Here is an 18,192-nt window from a genome sequence, read left to right as displayed (position 1 = left end):
ATAGTCACACAGAAAAGGGTTGTGGTCAATGGCTCAATGTCCAAGTGAGAGCAGGGACGACTGGCATTCCTCAGGGGTCAGTACTGGGACCAGTGCTAGTCAACATCTTTGTCAGCAGCATGGACAGTGGGATCGAAGGCACCCTCAGCAAGTTTGCCGGCAACACCAAGCTGTGTGGAGCGATCGACATGCTGGAAGGAAGGGATGCCTTCCAAAGGGACCGAACAGGCTCGAGAGGTGGGCTAGTGCATAACTCATAAAGTTCAATAAGATCAACTGCAAGGTCCTGCACTTAGGTCAGGGCAATCCCAAGCACAAATACAGGCTGGGTGGAGAACGGATTGAGAACAGCCCGGACAAGGACGACTTGAGGGTACTGGTGAGTGAAAAGCTGGACATGAGCTGACAATACGCACTTGCAGCCCAGAAAGCCAACCACATCCTGGGCTACATCAAAAGTAGCTTGACCAGCCCACTGAGGGAGGTGATTCTGCCCCTCTACTTCGCTCTTGTGAGACCCCACCGGGAATACTACATCCAGCTCTGGGGCCCCCAACATAAGAGGGACATGGACCTGTTAGAGCGAGTCCACAGGAGGACCATGAAGATGATCAGAGGGTTGGAGCACCTCTGCTACGAGGACAGGCAGAGAGAGTTGGGGGTGTTCAGCCTGGAGAAGAGATGGCTCCGGGGAGATCTTATAGCAGCCTTCCAGTACTTAATGGTGACCTACAGAAAAGGTGGAAAGGGACTCTATCAGGGACCGTAGTGATAGGACGAGGCCTAATGGTTTTAAACTGAAGGAGGGGAGATTTAGATCAGATATTAGGAAGAAATTCTTTACTCTGAAGGTGGTGAGACACTAGAACTGGTTGCCCAGGGAAGCTGTGGATGTCCCATCCCTGGAGGTGTTCAAGGCCAGGCTGGATGGGGCTTTGAGCAACCTGGTCTAGTGGGAGGTGTCCCTGCCCATGGCAAGGGGTTGGAACAAGATGACCTTTAAGGTCCCTTCCAACCCAAACCATTCTATGATTCTATGATTAACTACATAAAGAGCAAGCTACAGGACTTTCAGAAAGCCTAACAATGTCCAGATGTCCAGTTCCCTTCAAAAAGGGATTCCCTTGTTCAGGAATCATGGAGAATTGACTGTCAAAAAGACAGGCAAGACATTAACTTGGACATTTGAAAGATAATTACATTTAAAATCAAGCTGTTTATAGAACACGGGGTCCTACTGCTACAGAAGGCAGTCACCTCAGCAACACCTGACATTTTCAAAAGTGCAGGCAACACAGAGGGAGGAGGATTCAGCACTGTGCAAACCGGAGTCAGCAGAGCACATTGTCATCCTCCCTTTAACTCAGCTATATAGTTCTTGTAAGGTCTTCAGGGTTGAAATGAAGTGTAAATTGAAGATCATAAATAAAGACTATATTTCATTCATAGTTACTTTAAAACATAATTCAAATAGAGGTAATTATCACCTGAAGCCAAAACTAGTCTGTAAACAAACACAGAGTTTTCTTTTGAAAGACTTTCAAAATCAGATTTCTCTTTCCACACATACTCAACCCTTCAGAGTTTATGGCATTCCTTTGGAAGAGATAATCCCTTCCACTGAACTTAACCCACCACATCAGTTTTGTATCCTGTGATAAACTGGGCTCTCTAGTTACCCCTAAAGACTAGGATATTATTTACTTGGTAGTGACTTCCATTTTGAAATTCCGGACCAAAAAAGACATGGCTCTTAACACCTCATGCTATTCACAGATGTATTACTTCTTGTTTGAATTTTTCTAAGTGCTCATGGCCTTGGGATATGACATGACAGCTGCAAAGTAGAAAATACAATTTAGCAGGTGAAAACAAGGCTGGGGGGGGGCGGGGCGGGGCAGGGAATCCACCACACTGTCTAGAGGGATGTAACTTTTTTGGTCTGAATTCCTTACTGCAGATCGTTATGTGTGGGAATACAGAGGCTGATCCACTTGGGCCAGAATGAGAAGTTAGCCAATTACTCAACTCTCCTGAGATTCCCCCTGCTAAATACAAAGTTGGTTCAAGGTCTCTGTCATGATATTTCTGATCATAAGACAGAAATAAGACGAGACTGGGGGGGGGGGGGGACGGGGCGCACAGGGGGACACAGGGAAAATATGGTCACTTAACACTGCAGTGGCCAGTGAGAACAGGTGAAGCTTTTCCTTACCTCATTCCTCAACTTTGTTAACAGCCTCCCTTTAAAGTGTCCGTTTTAACTGACTACAGACCCACTTTTTTCCTTTTCTTCCTTAAGCATTTATTCCTTTGTCTCATCAGTTTGAGCAGAGACTGAAATATGCACAAGACAAACTTCTTGCAAAAAGTGGATGCTCTCCCGAACATATAGTTCTCATAGAGATAACAATAATAACGCTCATAGCAATTTAAAAGAATCCAAAACCCTACTGAATCTCTCCGCTGCTAGAACCAAATCCCAACCACTTCCTCAGAGCGCAGGTTTCCCTCAGCACCTCTCCCCCACTCACAAACAGCAATAAGCACTGCAAAACAAAATCCTTTTAAGCTACTTGAACATTTTCTCCTAAAGAGATTCCAAAAGACATGGGAGAGTGTTGCGAATTATTGGTCTTATTTTCACATAAAGACACTGCCGATGCGGCCAGGCAGGTCAGATGCAAACAGTATGTCTATAAATCCACAATTATAAAATGCAAATTGATGAGCTGCTTATCTGCCCATCAAGATAGTGATAACACAATCACAATGGTAATTCCAACAATGCCCCATTAGAACATAGTTCAGCAACACAATTTCCCTCAAGTATAGTCAGCTAACATATGAAACAGCGACTTCAAGAGCTAATCTAGATTTAAACTCAAAAGCCAATAAATGTTGCAAGAATATAACAGTAACAGAAGTAGAAAGGGAATGAGAGACTAACTTAACCCAACGACTGCAGTGCTTGAAATGGTAAGATACTAGAAGTATTCAGGTTGAAAAGGCATGAGTTCGAAACGTGGGAATACAACTCAAATGATGCCAATTAAAGGCAACAGTCTATGCCAGGTAACTAGCCAACACCAGAAATGCATTTAGGTTCCTCCTAGCAATTAACTTGTGCAAAAGGCTTCCAGTGCTTCTCAAAGATCTTAGCTCTATTTACAATTTAATTTCTTTCAGTCCTTTCCAAAACCACGTTTTCTTCTTCCATAATGTCCTCCAAATTCAGGCCTCAGGATTCTTACGGCAAGCTGCTAACTTTGTGCAGCCATTCTCCATTTACCAGCATGGACAAAAAGACAATGTTTTCCAGAAGATTTCTGGAAGTGTTTGCTGCAGTAAATATGCTCCCCATTAAACCCACATCGTATTTTTGACCAGATGCAAACCTCCTTCGTGTAGATGGAAAAAGAAGAGTGTGGGATTCCAGAGGGCAATCCTGTGACACAGGAATGCTTGTGTTTGTTCTCCCACAGAGAGACAGAATGTGAGGGGCCCAAAACCACTACTTCAAATCTCACATATAGCTTCCAGAAGCCAGCTGCTTCCTTCTCTAGTCACAATAAAAGCCTTTAGGGAGAGCAGGTATTGGCTTACCTTGCATGTATGCCTCTATTTGCCGAATTAGCTCATAAGACTTGGATCGGTCCAGAAGTGTACGAATAGCTGGAAGAGGGTCCAGGATAATGGTTTCTGGATGAGCATCAATATACTCCTGCAAAACAAAGACATAGGGGGGAAAAAAAAGAAAAGGCATTAGGTTGGCTAAAGAGTGTGGAAAAAATAACAAGATGGGGAAGACAATAGATAATGTTAAAAACCACAATCTCCAGTTTCTCTTCAAGGGGGTGCAAATGGACATTGGCAATGCAGAAGGTCTGACAGGAAAGTCACCAACCAATCCAGACACTGACACTTGAAACAAACGTGATAGCTAACTGTTTTAGGATGGCAAACTTCTCCTGTGCACTCACCATGAGCAGTGAAACCTGCGCTGCAACCACATCAACTCAGAAGGGAGCCAGTGGCAAAGTGCCACAGTAACAGCTGGGAGCAGGGCTGAGAAAAGCAATTAGGAGAAGAAAGATGACACACTGCTGTCTTGGGGTCAGCCTTGCATTGTATTACTGTACGCGAACATCACAACTGTCTGAAATAAGCTCAGAACTACATCTGGGTTCTTTAATGTTGTTGTTACTGCTGTCCTCTAGCTGGGCTGAAGACACTGTTAAGAGCTGGCCTATAGGGCTAGAATTTTTTTTGGCAGAGCTGAAGAGATTGCTGCTTAACTGTGTCTTCATTAAGTTTTGAGAGCACCTATCTTGTTACTTCTCTAAGTTCATACTCTCCTCTCCTGACTACAAGAACAAAGCAAAATTGATGTCCTCATGGATCTTCATCTCAGGATCTCAATTCCCCATTCCCTAAGGTCATGACTGCCCTACTCCATCTTGGCCATGAACACAGACACAGCTGCCAGGTATTGCCCTTGCAAACCCAGGAAAACTTCCTTTCTGTTTCTCAGAACAGAAGCTGAGTTCCTTCATTATTGCCCCAACCTGGCCCCATAACGTCAATGGGAGAAACAAGCATCCATCTCACCCTCTCCAAAACCAGACAAACATTTCCAAAGTTAGAACCTGCCTTTGTTTTACCCAGCTTCCCAAAGCCATCTTTATGTTTCCACTCATTCCTTTAAATGCATTCATGCAAATACATGGTAAATGCTCCTGCAAGTAACAGACTCCCATGAAGTCCTACTTCCTTATGTTGGTTACTTCAGACAACAAAACATACTCCAAAAGGTACTTTGGAGTATGATGAGGTGGCCTCAGGAGATGCGCTTTGCTAGATACTGAGCTGGAGAGAGAAGAATGGCATCACCTGTTCCCAGCAAGCTCCAGACACTGCCTGGGGACACAGACTTCCTCCCCCTACACCTCCCAGCGCTGTCAAACTGTTGCTTTCTGCTGACTCCATAGTTTGAACTGATGGCTTGCGAGAAGGGGATTATTCTTTTGAGACTAAGAGGATCCAACATTGGGGTTTAACGAACCCACTGCACCATCCGCAGCACACAAGTAGCTTTCCTTCACAGGGCATGAGGCATCCTTCAGTGGCAATATGTATGTCTGACGTATTTAATAATCCCCACAGAACACAAAGAGCGAATTCCCCAAAGATGCGCTTAACCTTGCTGGGAAAAGTAAGTGACAGAGCCTTTTGCACAGTCAGTCATGAAGACTGTCAGACCCAGCTGTTGTCCCACCCTTGCAGTGTGGCCTGGATAAAAAGCCTCTTTGGTTCATCGGAGCAGCAGCTGGATTCATTTCAAGTCATTAATACACAGGACATAAAGAGAACAGTTTTCAGGAGTCTCCTGCCATCCGTAGTTCCAGAGCACTCAAGCAGAGCAGTCAGCTTTCAACTACAGAAGAGATTTTATGTTTTTTTAAAGGGATAGAGTAACTTGTTACCTAATGCCTCTTAAACACCTATGTGTGCCTATGCATACATGCCCTTTTACACAGCAGCTAAAAGACACCTTGTAGAGGTAGGATGATCCAGTGATTAGGGCATTAGCTTAAACTTGCTGATCATGAAACTACTTGAGTATTTCAACATACCTAAAACATAACAAGACAGCTCTTTTAGCCCCTCTATGCCTCAGCTTAAAAAAGAGGGAGCTACCACAGTGTGCGCCTTCATGGGCACACCGAGAGGATGAGCACATTACAGATGGCCAATATGGTGGGGCGGCAGGTAAGTATACATGGTAACCAGTCTGAACAAGCCACAGCTCCAAAACTTGACCTCAGCAAAGATATGACAGCAAATATCAGCGTTTCTGATGCGTGTGCTAGCTCATCCTTCACATGGTGGTGACCAGCACCCCTCTTCCTTGAGTGGTCTCTGGTTCCACATTGAATTCAAGCTCCCCATACTTCCATCCTCACCCAGCCCCTGCTCTGTACATACTAATCCTTCCCCTCACACATACATTCGTCCTGCCTGTGGCCTCCATCCCCTTCACTCCCCTCCACAGAGAGAGTGATTTTTTCCCTCTCCCAGCTCCTCGTGCACCTTCCCAAACCTTCTCGATGCTCATCTCCGCATTGAGGACTATCCTCACTTCCCTGTGTTAGGTGTGTTCCACTTGCTATTTTTGCTCATGGTACTCTAAGCATTTCCAGGGGGAGCCTTGATTTTTTATGCTTTCTGTAAGGAACTTCACAGTGCTTTATTTATAATAGCTCTAAACCATATTAAAAGATCATCCAAGCAGTAAGCTTGACACAGCATAACAAAGTTTAACAGGAATGAAGGCGTGATCCTGAGGCCATTCTACACCAGGCAATGCATCAACAGAAGTGAGCATCTTAGCTGACTTTCCAGTGACTGATTTCTCATCCTCTTGCCTTAAGGAGCCTCCAAAAAGCTCCGAAAGGCAAACGTGCAATAACTGATGAAGACAAAGGAGGTAGGGGCTGTTTTCCAGCAGCCATGTAGAGTCTGAAGGACTTCAACAAACTATTCTAATGTTGAGAACAGCATTGTGTGTAAGGCAACAGACCCTTCACACACACAGAGAGAAGCCTGAACATGAAGTTTCTTTATAAAACAAGGAAATTTCTTGGCATTAAACCTATTTCAGCTACTATTCTCCAGCTCTCCTCCATTTACAGGCCTAAGTCCTCGGACAGCCTGAGGGCACAGGAATGGCAAAACTCAGAGACTGTCAGCAGGGCAGTGAAGACCTGCATCATCTGAGTAAAGGAAAGGACTGGGACCTGAAGTAAGTGTCTCCTAGAGTTAATCTGGGGATGGACTACAGATCTCTCAAAGGGCTACAGAACTCTCATTTTAACTGAATACAGAAACGGCTGCCCCTTTGAAGCAAAGGAGTCTGACAATGCAGAACAAGGTCAATGCATTTGTATAGTGCATCTCTATTTGAGCACAGTGAGTGGTTAACTGCTGGAGCTGTTTAGGGGACAGGAGCATCAAAATGCACTCAAGTCTTTGTAACACTGCATCTTTTTCTCAGGGTATCGTGTGTTGCTTGGATTTCCATCACAAAGCATTACCTCTGCATTCAAAACCAGAACCATCAAATTGCACCGGGATCCCCACAGCAAATCACCCAGACTTCCCTTGGGCATGTATGCTGCCAACACTTTCCCAGTCTCCCACACCTCACACCAGTACATCACCAGCACATGCAAAAGAAAGAGCTCCAATACCTATGCACAGAAAACTAGTTAAAATAAATAATTTTAAAATCCAACACCAATTCCCCACGACAGGAAATTACAATAAGAAAAATCAATTTTGTTAGCTTCACAGGAACAATTACAGTAGCTGATGTGAAACCTTTCATAAACTTTGATTCTTTACTAGGAACTGATGCATGCCCAGGCATCACGTTTTACTGAGTATATAACTGTGAAGATCACTTAACAGATTGGAAAACTCTTGATGTAGCTTAAGTAGCATCACTCTTCCCATGGCACAGAACGGCTCCACTATCGGAGATACAGATCTGGATGAATGTGAAGGGCTTGTGTCTAAGAATTTTGATAGCAGATGAGCTATTACACATATGAACTTGAAAATGGAGCAGTTGCAGAAGGAAAAGAGAAACGCTGAAGCCAAGAGATAGCTTTCAGTACAGCACAACCTTTCAACTTTGAGTGTTCAAATCTTCTCTGATCATCCCAGCAAAACAACACTGCAGTCTCCTTTCATGGATTTATCGAAGACTGGTATCCAACAGCAGACTCCAACAACACAGGCAACAATCAGAGGATATTCAGGCTTCCCAACAATATTTTGAAAGGGCTCTGTCCTTGGACTGCAGTTCAGCTTGACCCAGACAACATCTATGTTTTCCTCTTTCTAATCTTTGACATAATAAAAGCAAACAAAAAGAAACAAGGACTTTTAGCAGATCCTCCTTTGTTTGTATTCCAGGCTTGGTCTTCAGTCGTGCTCTGTACCAGCCCTGTTACTGGCAGAAGGCCAGCAATGAAACTTGAAATCAAAGAGAGACCAAGTATTTCACATTTCCTATTAAATACCTCTGGATGTAACCCAGAGATTTAAGAAAACACACCTTTTTTGAGAAGCCTATGTATAGATGAGGACAGAGTTGATTGTCAATTTTACCCAAAAAGGTAGCTAATGTTTTTTTCAAATATATATATTTTAACAGAAAGTTGATACAGTATCTACTGCAAATATTAGGTCATTAATTGATAAGAGAGACTCGCTGACTCATTGACTTGATTTTATTACTAAGTAATAAAATTTCTATAATCTTTTGTTTAAACAAAAGTTCCGTATTAAAAAAAATGTTAGCAAAAAAACCAACAGCGTTTGGATTTGTGTTTTCCCCGTGTACAGAAACATGAAGATGACCACTTGTGACAACAGATTGACATTTTCCAAGGGGGAAGCAGAGGTAAAGACAGACACAGCTTGTCTAAAGAGTTTGCATCAGATTCAGACTTAAAATTTCCTTTTTGTTGGCCTGGGCTGCAATGGTCTCTTTTCACAGACACCCCCTTCCAAAAGGAAAGGTTGGATCTTGAACAAACATTCATCTCAGAATTGTTTGTCTCTAAATCTAAAAGAGATTCCTGCAGCAGTTGGGAGGGATGAGGGGGGTGGCAACAGGAAGTGGGGACAGATCTTCTCTGTTACGTTTCTATTCACGGTACACCTCAAAGCAACTTTCTGAGTACTTCCCTGTCCTGCCTTCAAAATTCCATGACTGCTTCATCTTGCAAATACCTACCCACAGAGAGCTATCCTACCAGTTAGGACTTGAATGACAAATTTTTAGTTAATTTTGCCTCCTTATGAAGCTCTTCCAACAAAGGTAAGACAGAATTATTTTTCAAATGGGAAAACCACAGGTATTTGCCTGTGAATTCAGGTGCAAATAGACCATTTCAACTTTGTGTCTCACCCTGTCCCCCCATTAAGAAAAAAATTGCTAAGATTTTATAGTTTCCTTTGATTTTTCTCTTGCCTTTTCTCAGCAGAGGACATGAAAAGAAATTTGAAATGTGAAACTATTTTCAGAGTACAAAGATGAAAACCAGGAGCAGAATGGGCTAGTATCTTAAGGAAAAAAAAAAAAAAAGCAGCATTAAAAATCCACTGGCATAACCTCCGTGAGTACACAATCCAAATCATCTCACAGCTGAGACTTCTGAAGAAAGCAATCAGTGCAGCACGAACAACGTGCTTCTCCCCTTCCAAGCAACCACAATCCCCTAACTCCTTCCCTTCCAAAATATCTCCCTAATTTTCCTTCCTCCCAGTGCCAAACACTTCTAAGGAAGCTTCTGAATCAAGAGTAGAGGAGCCTTTCCTGGACCACTTCAGAGTGGGAGAGCCAACAGTTGGAGGGCAGGTGGGGAATAAACACTTCAAATTTTCATCAACCTGATAGCAGAAGCCTAGGCATAAAACCTGCTTCCAACCTATCTTTTTAAGAAGGCTAATGCACAGAGAACCTGTTTAGAAAATGCTCTGAATGACAAATTAATAACCCTATTGATTTTCCATCACTTGAGCCATCATTTTGAATGGAACAGACTAGTATGAATTTGCAACGAACGAAGCTACTCAAGCCCCTGCACAGCTATGACAGCAGAGCTGTCTAATCAGAGCATAAAAAAGATTCCCCAGTCACTGTCTTACACAAGCCAAAACATAACCACTTTTCAAAGTCATAAACTTTTCCTAGAAGGCAGGAACTGGGGTAGTTTCATTCTCTTCCTTACCAAGACAGGAACTGGAGCACCAGCAAGTGAAAGCGACCCTTCAGGACTATGCCTCTTCCCACCTGACTTCTCTCCATGTTCCTCCGGTCAAGAAGGAACCACCAAGGATTGTAGCAATTTTTTACTAGACAACAAATAAACTCTGTTCAATCAGTTCAGCTCAGTATTACAGTGGGTAGGGAGACTAATCATCATCTATACACATAATCATCATCCCCAAAATCAGGATCTGAGCGTCCTACGAAGCAAATGGAAAGATTTCTCTACTTTACACTTCATGCGCTACACTAGGTGCTGCAAGCAGTCTTCATTTTGGCTTTGGATGAGATCACTAGGCACTCACCACTGATCTTCAATGGCTCTGATCTCCAGTCGGATCCACACTGACCTCCAGCACCTACCAATGCTCTCAAGAGAAAATGCAGTCCAGAACGCATCCAACTAGCATGAAGACCTCAGAAAGCTCAGCCCAAAGGTCTTCTGCAGCTAAAAAGCCCACTGGCAACAGGCAGCCTCTCTTTTCAGAGTCTCCTGTAATGATTATTTTTTACAAGGCAATTGAGAATAGTCGTTAAACAGCAAGATAAAAAAAGCAGGCTAAGAGGCTTCCTAGTCTATTAGCACTCTCCACCAGACTGTACACCACTTCATCACAGGCCCCAGAGCGCAGGCACGCAGACTCATGTAAGTTTGAAGCTAGTTTCCACCTCAGCTCTTGCAGACGACATGGTCAAGGCTTCTACATACAGCTCTGAAAAAATGTTATTCTCACAAAGGTCATAAATAGCCTCCTCCTGGGGTCAAGGATCCCTTGCTCTTCTGCTTCCTGGAAGACTGCTTTATGGAGCCAACAGTAAGACTGGTGCCAGGTATCATCATGCTGTTACATTTATATTCAATAGCAGGAAAATTACCATCATGAATTTTGCACTGTTTGGTCTGGTTAACATCACCAGAACTTGGTCAATTTAATGAACAATAAGGGAGCCACACTATTTCCACTTGTGTGCAGGTGCCAGAAATACCACAGTGATTACACAACATCACACACACAGAAGCAGCTCTATTGCAAGGTGGTCACTTTACATTTTCTAAGTTGATCATTGATTTGAGTTTAAAGAGCAAAAAACCCCAAAATAACCCCAAACCAAACAAAAAAAACCCAACACCAACCACCGTACACACTTTATACAAATGAAATATTACAATTTATTTTTATTAGGGAATATAATTTTCTTCTTTTTAATAGTTTCCAATATCTTGAAAATAATACAGGACAGATGGAGGCAGGCAGCAATTTCCTGCCAGTTTCTGCCCTGTATACAAAATTAAATGAGAGTATACCATTTAAACACACTTTGGCATGTAATTCAACACTGACAGTTGTTGAACTCTGCTCTTCTCTGCTCCGCTGCTTCCTGGGTACTGTGATGTTCATCCTGTTTTACTGCGATGAAGTTTCCTGCATGCCAGCGATGTGGCACAAATCAGTCACATGTGCAGAACCAGAAGCCCAAGGCCTTGGTTTCCTGGGGAGAGGCTATCATTCAGAAGCCTGCTCACAGGGGTCCCTGCCCTCTATCTCATTCCCTAGAAAAAGATCCTCTCCCAGTTTGGAAGGCACTGGGAGACGATCTTTTTCTGACAAGTTTTGAAGACACTGAGAGACTGTAATTCCATACCCACAGCCAGAAGTAAGCATAGTGCAGTAATGGAAACCTACATTCTAGTTCAACTACATGGCTGTGGACAAGTCATCCACGGGGCTATGCTAAAGAACACTCCATCTGTAAAGAAAGAGCATCAGACATCAGTGTGACTACTGTAACTTGGTCTGTAAATCAGATGTCATCATAGCTACTATGAATTCATACCAGAGCTCCAAACAGAAACAAAGCCCAAGTCCTTATGACAGTCATTCTGAGTTGTCCTAAAGGGTTTCTCAGCTTAATTTCAAAAGGGAGTTAACACCATTTCCTTTAATGTACAGCTTGCAAAACATAAAATTAAGGGATGCAAAGGGGATGGTCTAGATCACATAATGAAACTGTGGAAAAGCACGTGACTAAACCCACATTCTAGGATCCCCTTCTAATTAGGCATTAGATTGCACTTCTTTGCAGGAAAATGGCATCCTCAAAAAGAATAGATATATTAGATAATATGGTGTTTACTGTACAACCAAGAACTAATGACAGGGAGAGAAGAAAGAACATCAAGTTCTCCTCTAACATTCTTGGCTTTTTCATTATTTTCTTTTGCGGTTAAATTTAATATTCCTAAAAATGAAAGCCTTGAAGGCACCAGCCAGCTGGATCCAAGCATTTCACAAGAAGAATTAAGCGAGTTTCTTAGCGTAGCCCTGCAACAGTCTTTCTAGAGTATGCCTGGCCAAAGCTCGCCACTGAGAACACAGCAACGCTAAACTGGAATTAGGCAGAGTGTTCAAAAAAGACTAAAACTACTACCAACAGGGACATGTAACAAAGATGAAAATGTAGAGGAGTCCTCAAGGCAGGAGCCGAATTCACCACCATCCTCTGCACAGAAGACACTGGTGTAACACAACACTCTGTATCCATGGGTGCTTTCACCCAAATTATTTCCTTCTTAGACAGTTCATGTTGTTAGTTGAACAAGCTCAACTGTATTTACCAATCAAGTCAGGAGACAGGGAACTATTTCTTCTCCATCTGAATTGCTCAGAAATTTATCCTCACTTCCACCTGTCTCTACTACTTGAACTCTGGAAAAATATGCATGGAGCATGCATTATAGTAGAGAGAGGTATTCTAATAATACACTTGCTTATTGATTAACGCAGCTAGTGACAATTAAAGGGTGCTGACTTAAATGCAGCATGTATGAACAATACCTTTGCTTTCTACAACAGTTGACACACAATCCAAATTTCCAATATTATAAAAATTAAAAAAATGTTTCAACTTCCCATCAGCCTACTGCAAATTAGCTTCACAAGAACTGAAGTATTATTTTGCTCTAATACTGATATTTACAGGAAAATTATGAAGTCCATTGTTAAGAAATAGAAACCATTTTATGAAAGGGTGGTGGTAAGCTGAGGCACAGAAAGAAGTAAGCGTTCTATAACAATAAAATAGCGGCAATGGTAAAAGACAAAAGACTGAATTTCAACTCTACTATCTAGTGTCTAGATTACAGCTATTTCTGTTTCAATCGACTGTAACCCAAACCTGCTCCAGCCCAACTTGTTTCCCCTTTTGTTCTCTGTTAACTCTTAAAAGGCGGCAGACAGGTCTGCAAAAGTATCTAATGTAACTGAATGCTCTTGTGCTGTGCAGGTATTTAAATCAACTTATGACTATGCAAATCCTACAGAAAGAATCTGACAAGCTGTATCAAATACCTCTGTCACTACTCTCCACGACTCCCTGGGACCAACAACTGCTCTCACCTCTCCACATTAGTTGGCATGTCACAAGAAGCATATCCCCAGTCCAAATCAATGACCCGAAAGCTCACCCATTACTGTACACGCTCTATGAGATTAAGGCCATGCTGCCAACAAAAAAAAGGCCGAAGAGACAGGGGAGGTGATGTTAACACAGGTGAACTTAGCAGTATGGGAGAGAAGAGCTGGGTCAGGAAGCACAGAGGGATTAAGATTTGTTTGCCCCAAATCTTACGGGAAGGTTTCTTATTGGTTTCCTTCAGAGGCCACTAAAAAGAAAGCTCTGTGATTTCCAAGATTAACAAAAATAGCAAGAGCTGCAGCACAGTCCTAAGAAACAATGCAGCACAGGGATGCTATTATGCAGCTTCCTTTGACAGGGGATCACCTTGAATATGGTGAAATTCTTGATTTATTATTTCTAATGGGACAGAGAGGAAAGGCAAGGCTGAATTGTTCAACTTGCACACAAGGCTATACTCAAATAGATAAAATAGGATTTTAGGGCAATATGAGTTTGGTTGTTCATCTTTTATTAAGGCTATGATTTAAAACTGTTTTCAACAAGTTGCTCCACAGTTGTAAGACAGGAGGAGTTAACCAGCCTGAGAGACGCTGGAATGTTTCAGTAAATTCACTGTAGGACACGGACAATCCCATCTTGCAAAACAGCAACTGTGGTGAAACAGAAGCACAACACGCCGCCTCCGAACTTTGCTCGAGGGCACAACCTGACAGGTGAGCCATGCAGGAATGACAAGGAGCACATACAGTAATAGGTGGCAGCTGCCAACAGGAATATAACCGGAGGGGTCCCAGTGCCACACAGCACCGTACGCGGGATCTGAATATAACTATTTCTCAGCTGCTCTGAAATGAGGCAGCTCAAATGAGATTTGCCAGCACTAGTGAAGGTTATAATATTGTCCCAATAAGAATATCCCTGTAAATCAGGGGTCTGCAGCCTTTTCTGATCTGTGTACCTCTAGAAACTTCCACCGGGAGCGTGGACTGCTGTACAGAGGACGTGAGCCTCCTGGGAGTATACCTATACCTTCACAATAGTCAACAGCCTCCTTCCCACCTGCCCAGCTCCCCCCACATCCCAATCTCCTTGTGGTTGAGGGCTCAAGAGAGCAAACAGCCATTGAAATTTACACTTAAACTTCCAGCCTGAATTCAGTCTTATGGCCCAGCACGTTGCAGGAGAGCACTGCTCTAGCTGCAGTCAGCTCTAAGCACGCAGGTTGGACTTAGCCCGTGGTGTGAAGAAACAGCACCAGGTGAGGAACTGGTGGAACTGAAGTTCTACTAGTACTAGAGAAAGCATAAAAAGCATGACCAAAAGGTCCAGGTCGTAAAATCGATGCCATCGTGTATGACAGTAGCAAACAGATTCAATAAGCCTGACAGAAATGTACGATTTCTTCAAGTTTTGCAAAGCTTTTGCCTACAGTCTCCTCTTCCTGCCCCCGCCACCATATACACTTTGAAAAAAAGATGTGAAAATTTGAGAACTCTGCAGAAGGCAATTCGGTACTGAAACTGAATTATATCTTACTTGCTGAAAAATATCCAAGCTGTGCTATATAAAATACCTTTTTCCTGACAAAAGTGTAGAAAATGGAAACAATATCCCCACATACATTTCTGATTTTTTTATGCTGTATTAACTGTTACATAAAAACTAACTATTTATAATTTCTAAAAGTTTATATGAGTAATTTCACTTCAAACAGTCTGTGGTTAAAAATACACTGTATTTGATATTATCATTTGAAAGAAAATAAAACCTGTAAGATCAGTGATACGTTTTAACTTAATAGCTCTCTAGAATTTGAGAATTTTAGGAGAGACTTTGGGTGGTGGGAGCTGGGGTTTTAGTTTGTAGTTGCAGTTTTGGTTGCAGATTGGTTTAATTTTTTTCATAAGGGGATGTTCCTGTTGCTGTTTTTAGGCCGCTGCATCTCTATTCAGGTGGTATTATTGTTTTCCAAGTGCTAGCGAAAAAAAAAGATACAAAGAGCAAGTCCCTGAACTAAAGAATAAATGGATATTTATCCATAATTATATATGGATAATATATCCATATATACTGCTTCTCTCTCATCGCTCTCAGAATCTATCCCACAAACTTGTTAGGTAAAAAAGTGTACTTTCACTGAGGTTTTCTAACTTAAATATCTTTAAAAACAAAGCTTCAATATTTAACCTATATAAAAATAACAGATTCGGTTATTTAAACTGTAACAAAGGTACACAGAACAACGTCAAGGTATATTATGATTACTTTAATAAATCTATCAGGGTAAGAAATTTAGTTTTAGCAGGTCATTTTACCTCTACGAGCCCAATAAGTCCTCAGACAAAGCTAAAGGTCTAACTGCAAAGTGCTCTACTCTGCTTCATACCAAACTTCACTTGCAGCCTTTGTACTTACTACTGTTTCCTCCAGACCTCACTTTGGCACTTGAGAAAGCATCAGCTTGTGATTTTAAGCTATTATCTACGATAAGTTGACTAGCTGGTGTTCTTATTTAAAATATTCCATATCCTTTGAAGAGTTCTTGCTCAGGAATAAAAGAAATGTGGTTTAGATATTAATTGTACTGCTACACACCAACTGTTGGTCTACAACTGCTTGCACAAGTTCCCTCCCAGCATGTTCTCCAGGTGACAAGGGAGGTGCCACCATACTACAGAGAGCTGAGCTCTTTGTGCCTCATAAAGCCTGGCCTTCAGGAATGCATGCAACAACGTAAGAATTGGGGATGACAAATCTCATGAGTCTTAATCAGCTGTGAGCAACTTAACGCATGTGCCCTTTTGCCTGTTTGGTCATCAGTTTTCCCCATCAATAGGATGGGTATATTGCGAAGGCAAACTAGTTAACATCTGAAACAGGGAAAGACTATGCAGAAAGCCCCTGAAGTCCATCTCTCCACATGCTTCTTTGGACATTTACAAGTTTCCAAGTAGGTACCTGTACTACTTAGTGACGAACTGTCATCTACTATTCAGAGAACTGGTGCCAGAGGGTCAGGCCCACAAGCCAAACCTTTTCGTCTCCTCTGTGTAACATACAGGCAGGAGGAAGCAGAAAAGCTTTCCAACTAGAGAAAAGAGAATACTGACTTCATTAAGTAAAATATTTTCTGCATTACTAGTTGTAGAACATTAAGCAGAGCAAAAAACATCATTTCCCAAGAAACCAAAGTTGTCAAAATAGCAGAATTTGAGCCATTTTTCCACCTGACATCAGCATATTCCATAAAATTCTGAAAGTATCTTTTTTAATTTTGCTTCTCTTTCTAAGAGAAGAAAGGAATATACCTTTGATCAAAGACATCCATCAGAAACAACACCTTTTAAAATGATAAAGGTGTTGCATTATCATTTTCATCGGCATTCAGACTACTGACAGGAATTCTTTGGGAAGACAGTTCTCTGTATCACTCTACCCCGCATATTTCTGACCTTCAATGTAAACTTGAGAAAAAAAAAAATTAATAGAACAGGATTCTCAGCACTAGAGGACAGAATCACTCACGGTAACCTTGATGTTACAGAAATTAGCATTCCAGGAACTGGGAAGACTAGACAGAACCGGGCCAAATTAATTCAGTGCCTTCTGTCATGAAGAGATGCATGTGAAGGACTCTGCAAACACCTGTTCCTCTTCCTGAACAGCACTAATGCTCTTGGAATGACATCAGGACAATATTTTTTGGGAAACCAGTTCTTAATAACCTTACCAATACAACATAAAACCTATCCAAAAGTGCAAGTCGATTTTAGACTGACAGAACTATTTTTGCTGGACTATCAGTAGCAGGTCAGCAGTGTGCCAGGGAGCTCTTCTTCATCAAACCCTACCAACTGCACAGGAAACAGACTGAATTTGCTGCACCAAGATCATCCTCCTGCTTGAAATGCAGAAGGACTATGAAAGAACCACTCACCTGGAACCTCTGAACCAACTCCAGTGACTGGCTGTCATTCTGGTCTGCTTCAAGGATGACATCTGTCAGTTTATGTATGATCACATCCAAAGGGCCCTGATCTTCAATGGGTTTGGTGAGGTCAAGCTGAAGAAACCAGAGAGAAACCTTTTATTAATATATGGAAGATCTGAGGTTCTTGTTCCTGCCACCATCTAAGGTGTTGCTGCCACACAGAAGGCATTTACTTTACACGCTGCCTTTATTTTGGTATGTTACCCAAATCTCGGAGAATTTATATTTCACTGAATGTCAGAAAACTTTACTCAGACATTTATTTCTCAGCAGTGTAGATCTAATCCCATGAAAAAGCACTGAAGTCAGTAGCAAGCACCCTTCATCCAAACACCTTCCTGTGCTTCTCGGAGCCAACATTTCCCTCTTCAGCTTTCTTTCCTGGAGCTTACACATACATGCAAAAGTAACGAGTCAACAGAGATTATCATCACTAATAAAAGGAACGCCTGCTGTGCCCTTCGCCCTTTAGGATTGCACAAAACAGCACCCAGGACAGTAATACAGGTAACACAAAAGTAAGTGACTCAGGATCTTCGCAAATTCATCTGCTGCAGGGACCGCTATTTAGCTGGCAAGGAGGAGGGCAGCTCCCAGAGCACTCCCAGTGCTTTGGCAGTTGGCTGGACTGGGGACAAAGATTTGGGGTGGGGGGTGTAGAAATTCTGCTTCACACAGCATGGGAAGGCATGTGGCAATGTGTCACAGGGCCTGGTCCCCAGTACCAATACAGGGTTCAAGAAGCAGAGGAACCACCTGTACCGGAAAAGGACTGAGTTACAGATCTCTTGAGGAAATCTTAATGCAAAGAAGGCTACTGGACCTGATGGAATGTATGCAAGGGTACTAAGAGACCAGGGTACTAAGAGAACAGGCCAATGTCACTGTGAGGGCTTAGATTTATCAGGACATAAATCAAAACTGTGGAGATTCCAAC

At 42.3% G+C, this 18,192-nt stretch overlaps 1 protein-coding gene across 10 annotated transcripts in view; it reads right to left on the bottom strand.

Moving 5' to 3' along the window:
* ITPK1 (inositol-tetrakisphosphate 1-kinase) overlaps nt 1-18,192 on the bottom strand; it is a 160,223-nt gene that overhangs the window by 66,261 nt on the left and 75,770 nt on the right. For all 10 annotated transcript variants that reach the window (XM_074584160.1, XM_074584153.1, XM_074584155.1 and 7 more), the window contains 2 exons: nt 17,202-17,327; nt 3,607-3,724 (listed from right to left, as the gene is read on the bottom strand). In XM_074584160.1, the coding sequence (XP_074440261.1) occupies nt 3,607-3,613 (7 nt within the window). In that variant the 5' untranslated portion in view covers nt 3,614-3,724; nt 17,202-17,327. The remainder of the gene's footprint in view (nt 1-3,606; nt 3,725-17,201; nt 17,328-18,192) is intronic.

The sequence above is a fragment of the Larus michahellis genome, chromosome 4 (genome assembly GCF_964199755.1).
Source record: "Larus michahellis chromosome 4, bLarMic1.1, whole genome shotgun sequence".
Taxonomy (NCBI): domain Eukaryota; kingdom Metazoa; phylum Chordata; class Aves; order Charadriiformes; family Laridae; genus Larus; species Larus michahellis.
Note: the sequence above shows the minus strand (reverse complement) of the source record. Positions and strands in the feature narration are given on the sequence as shown.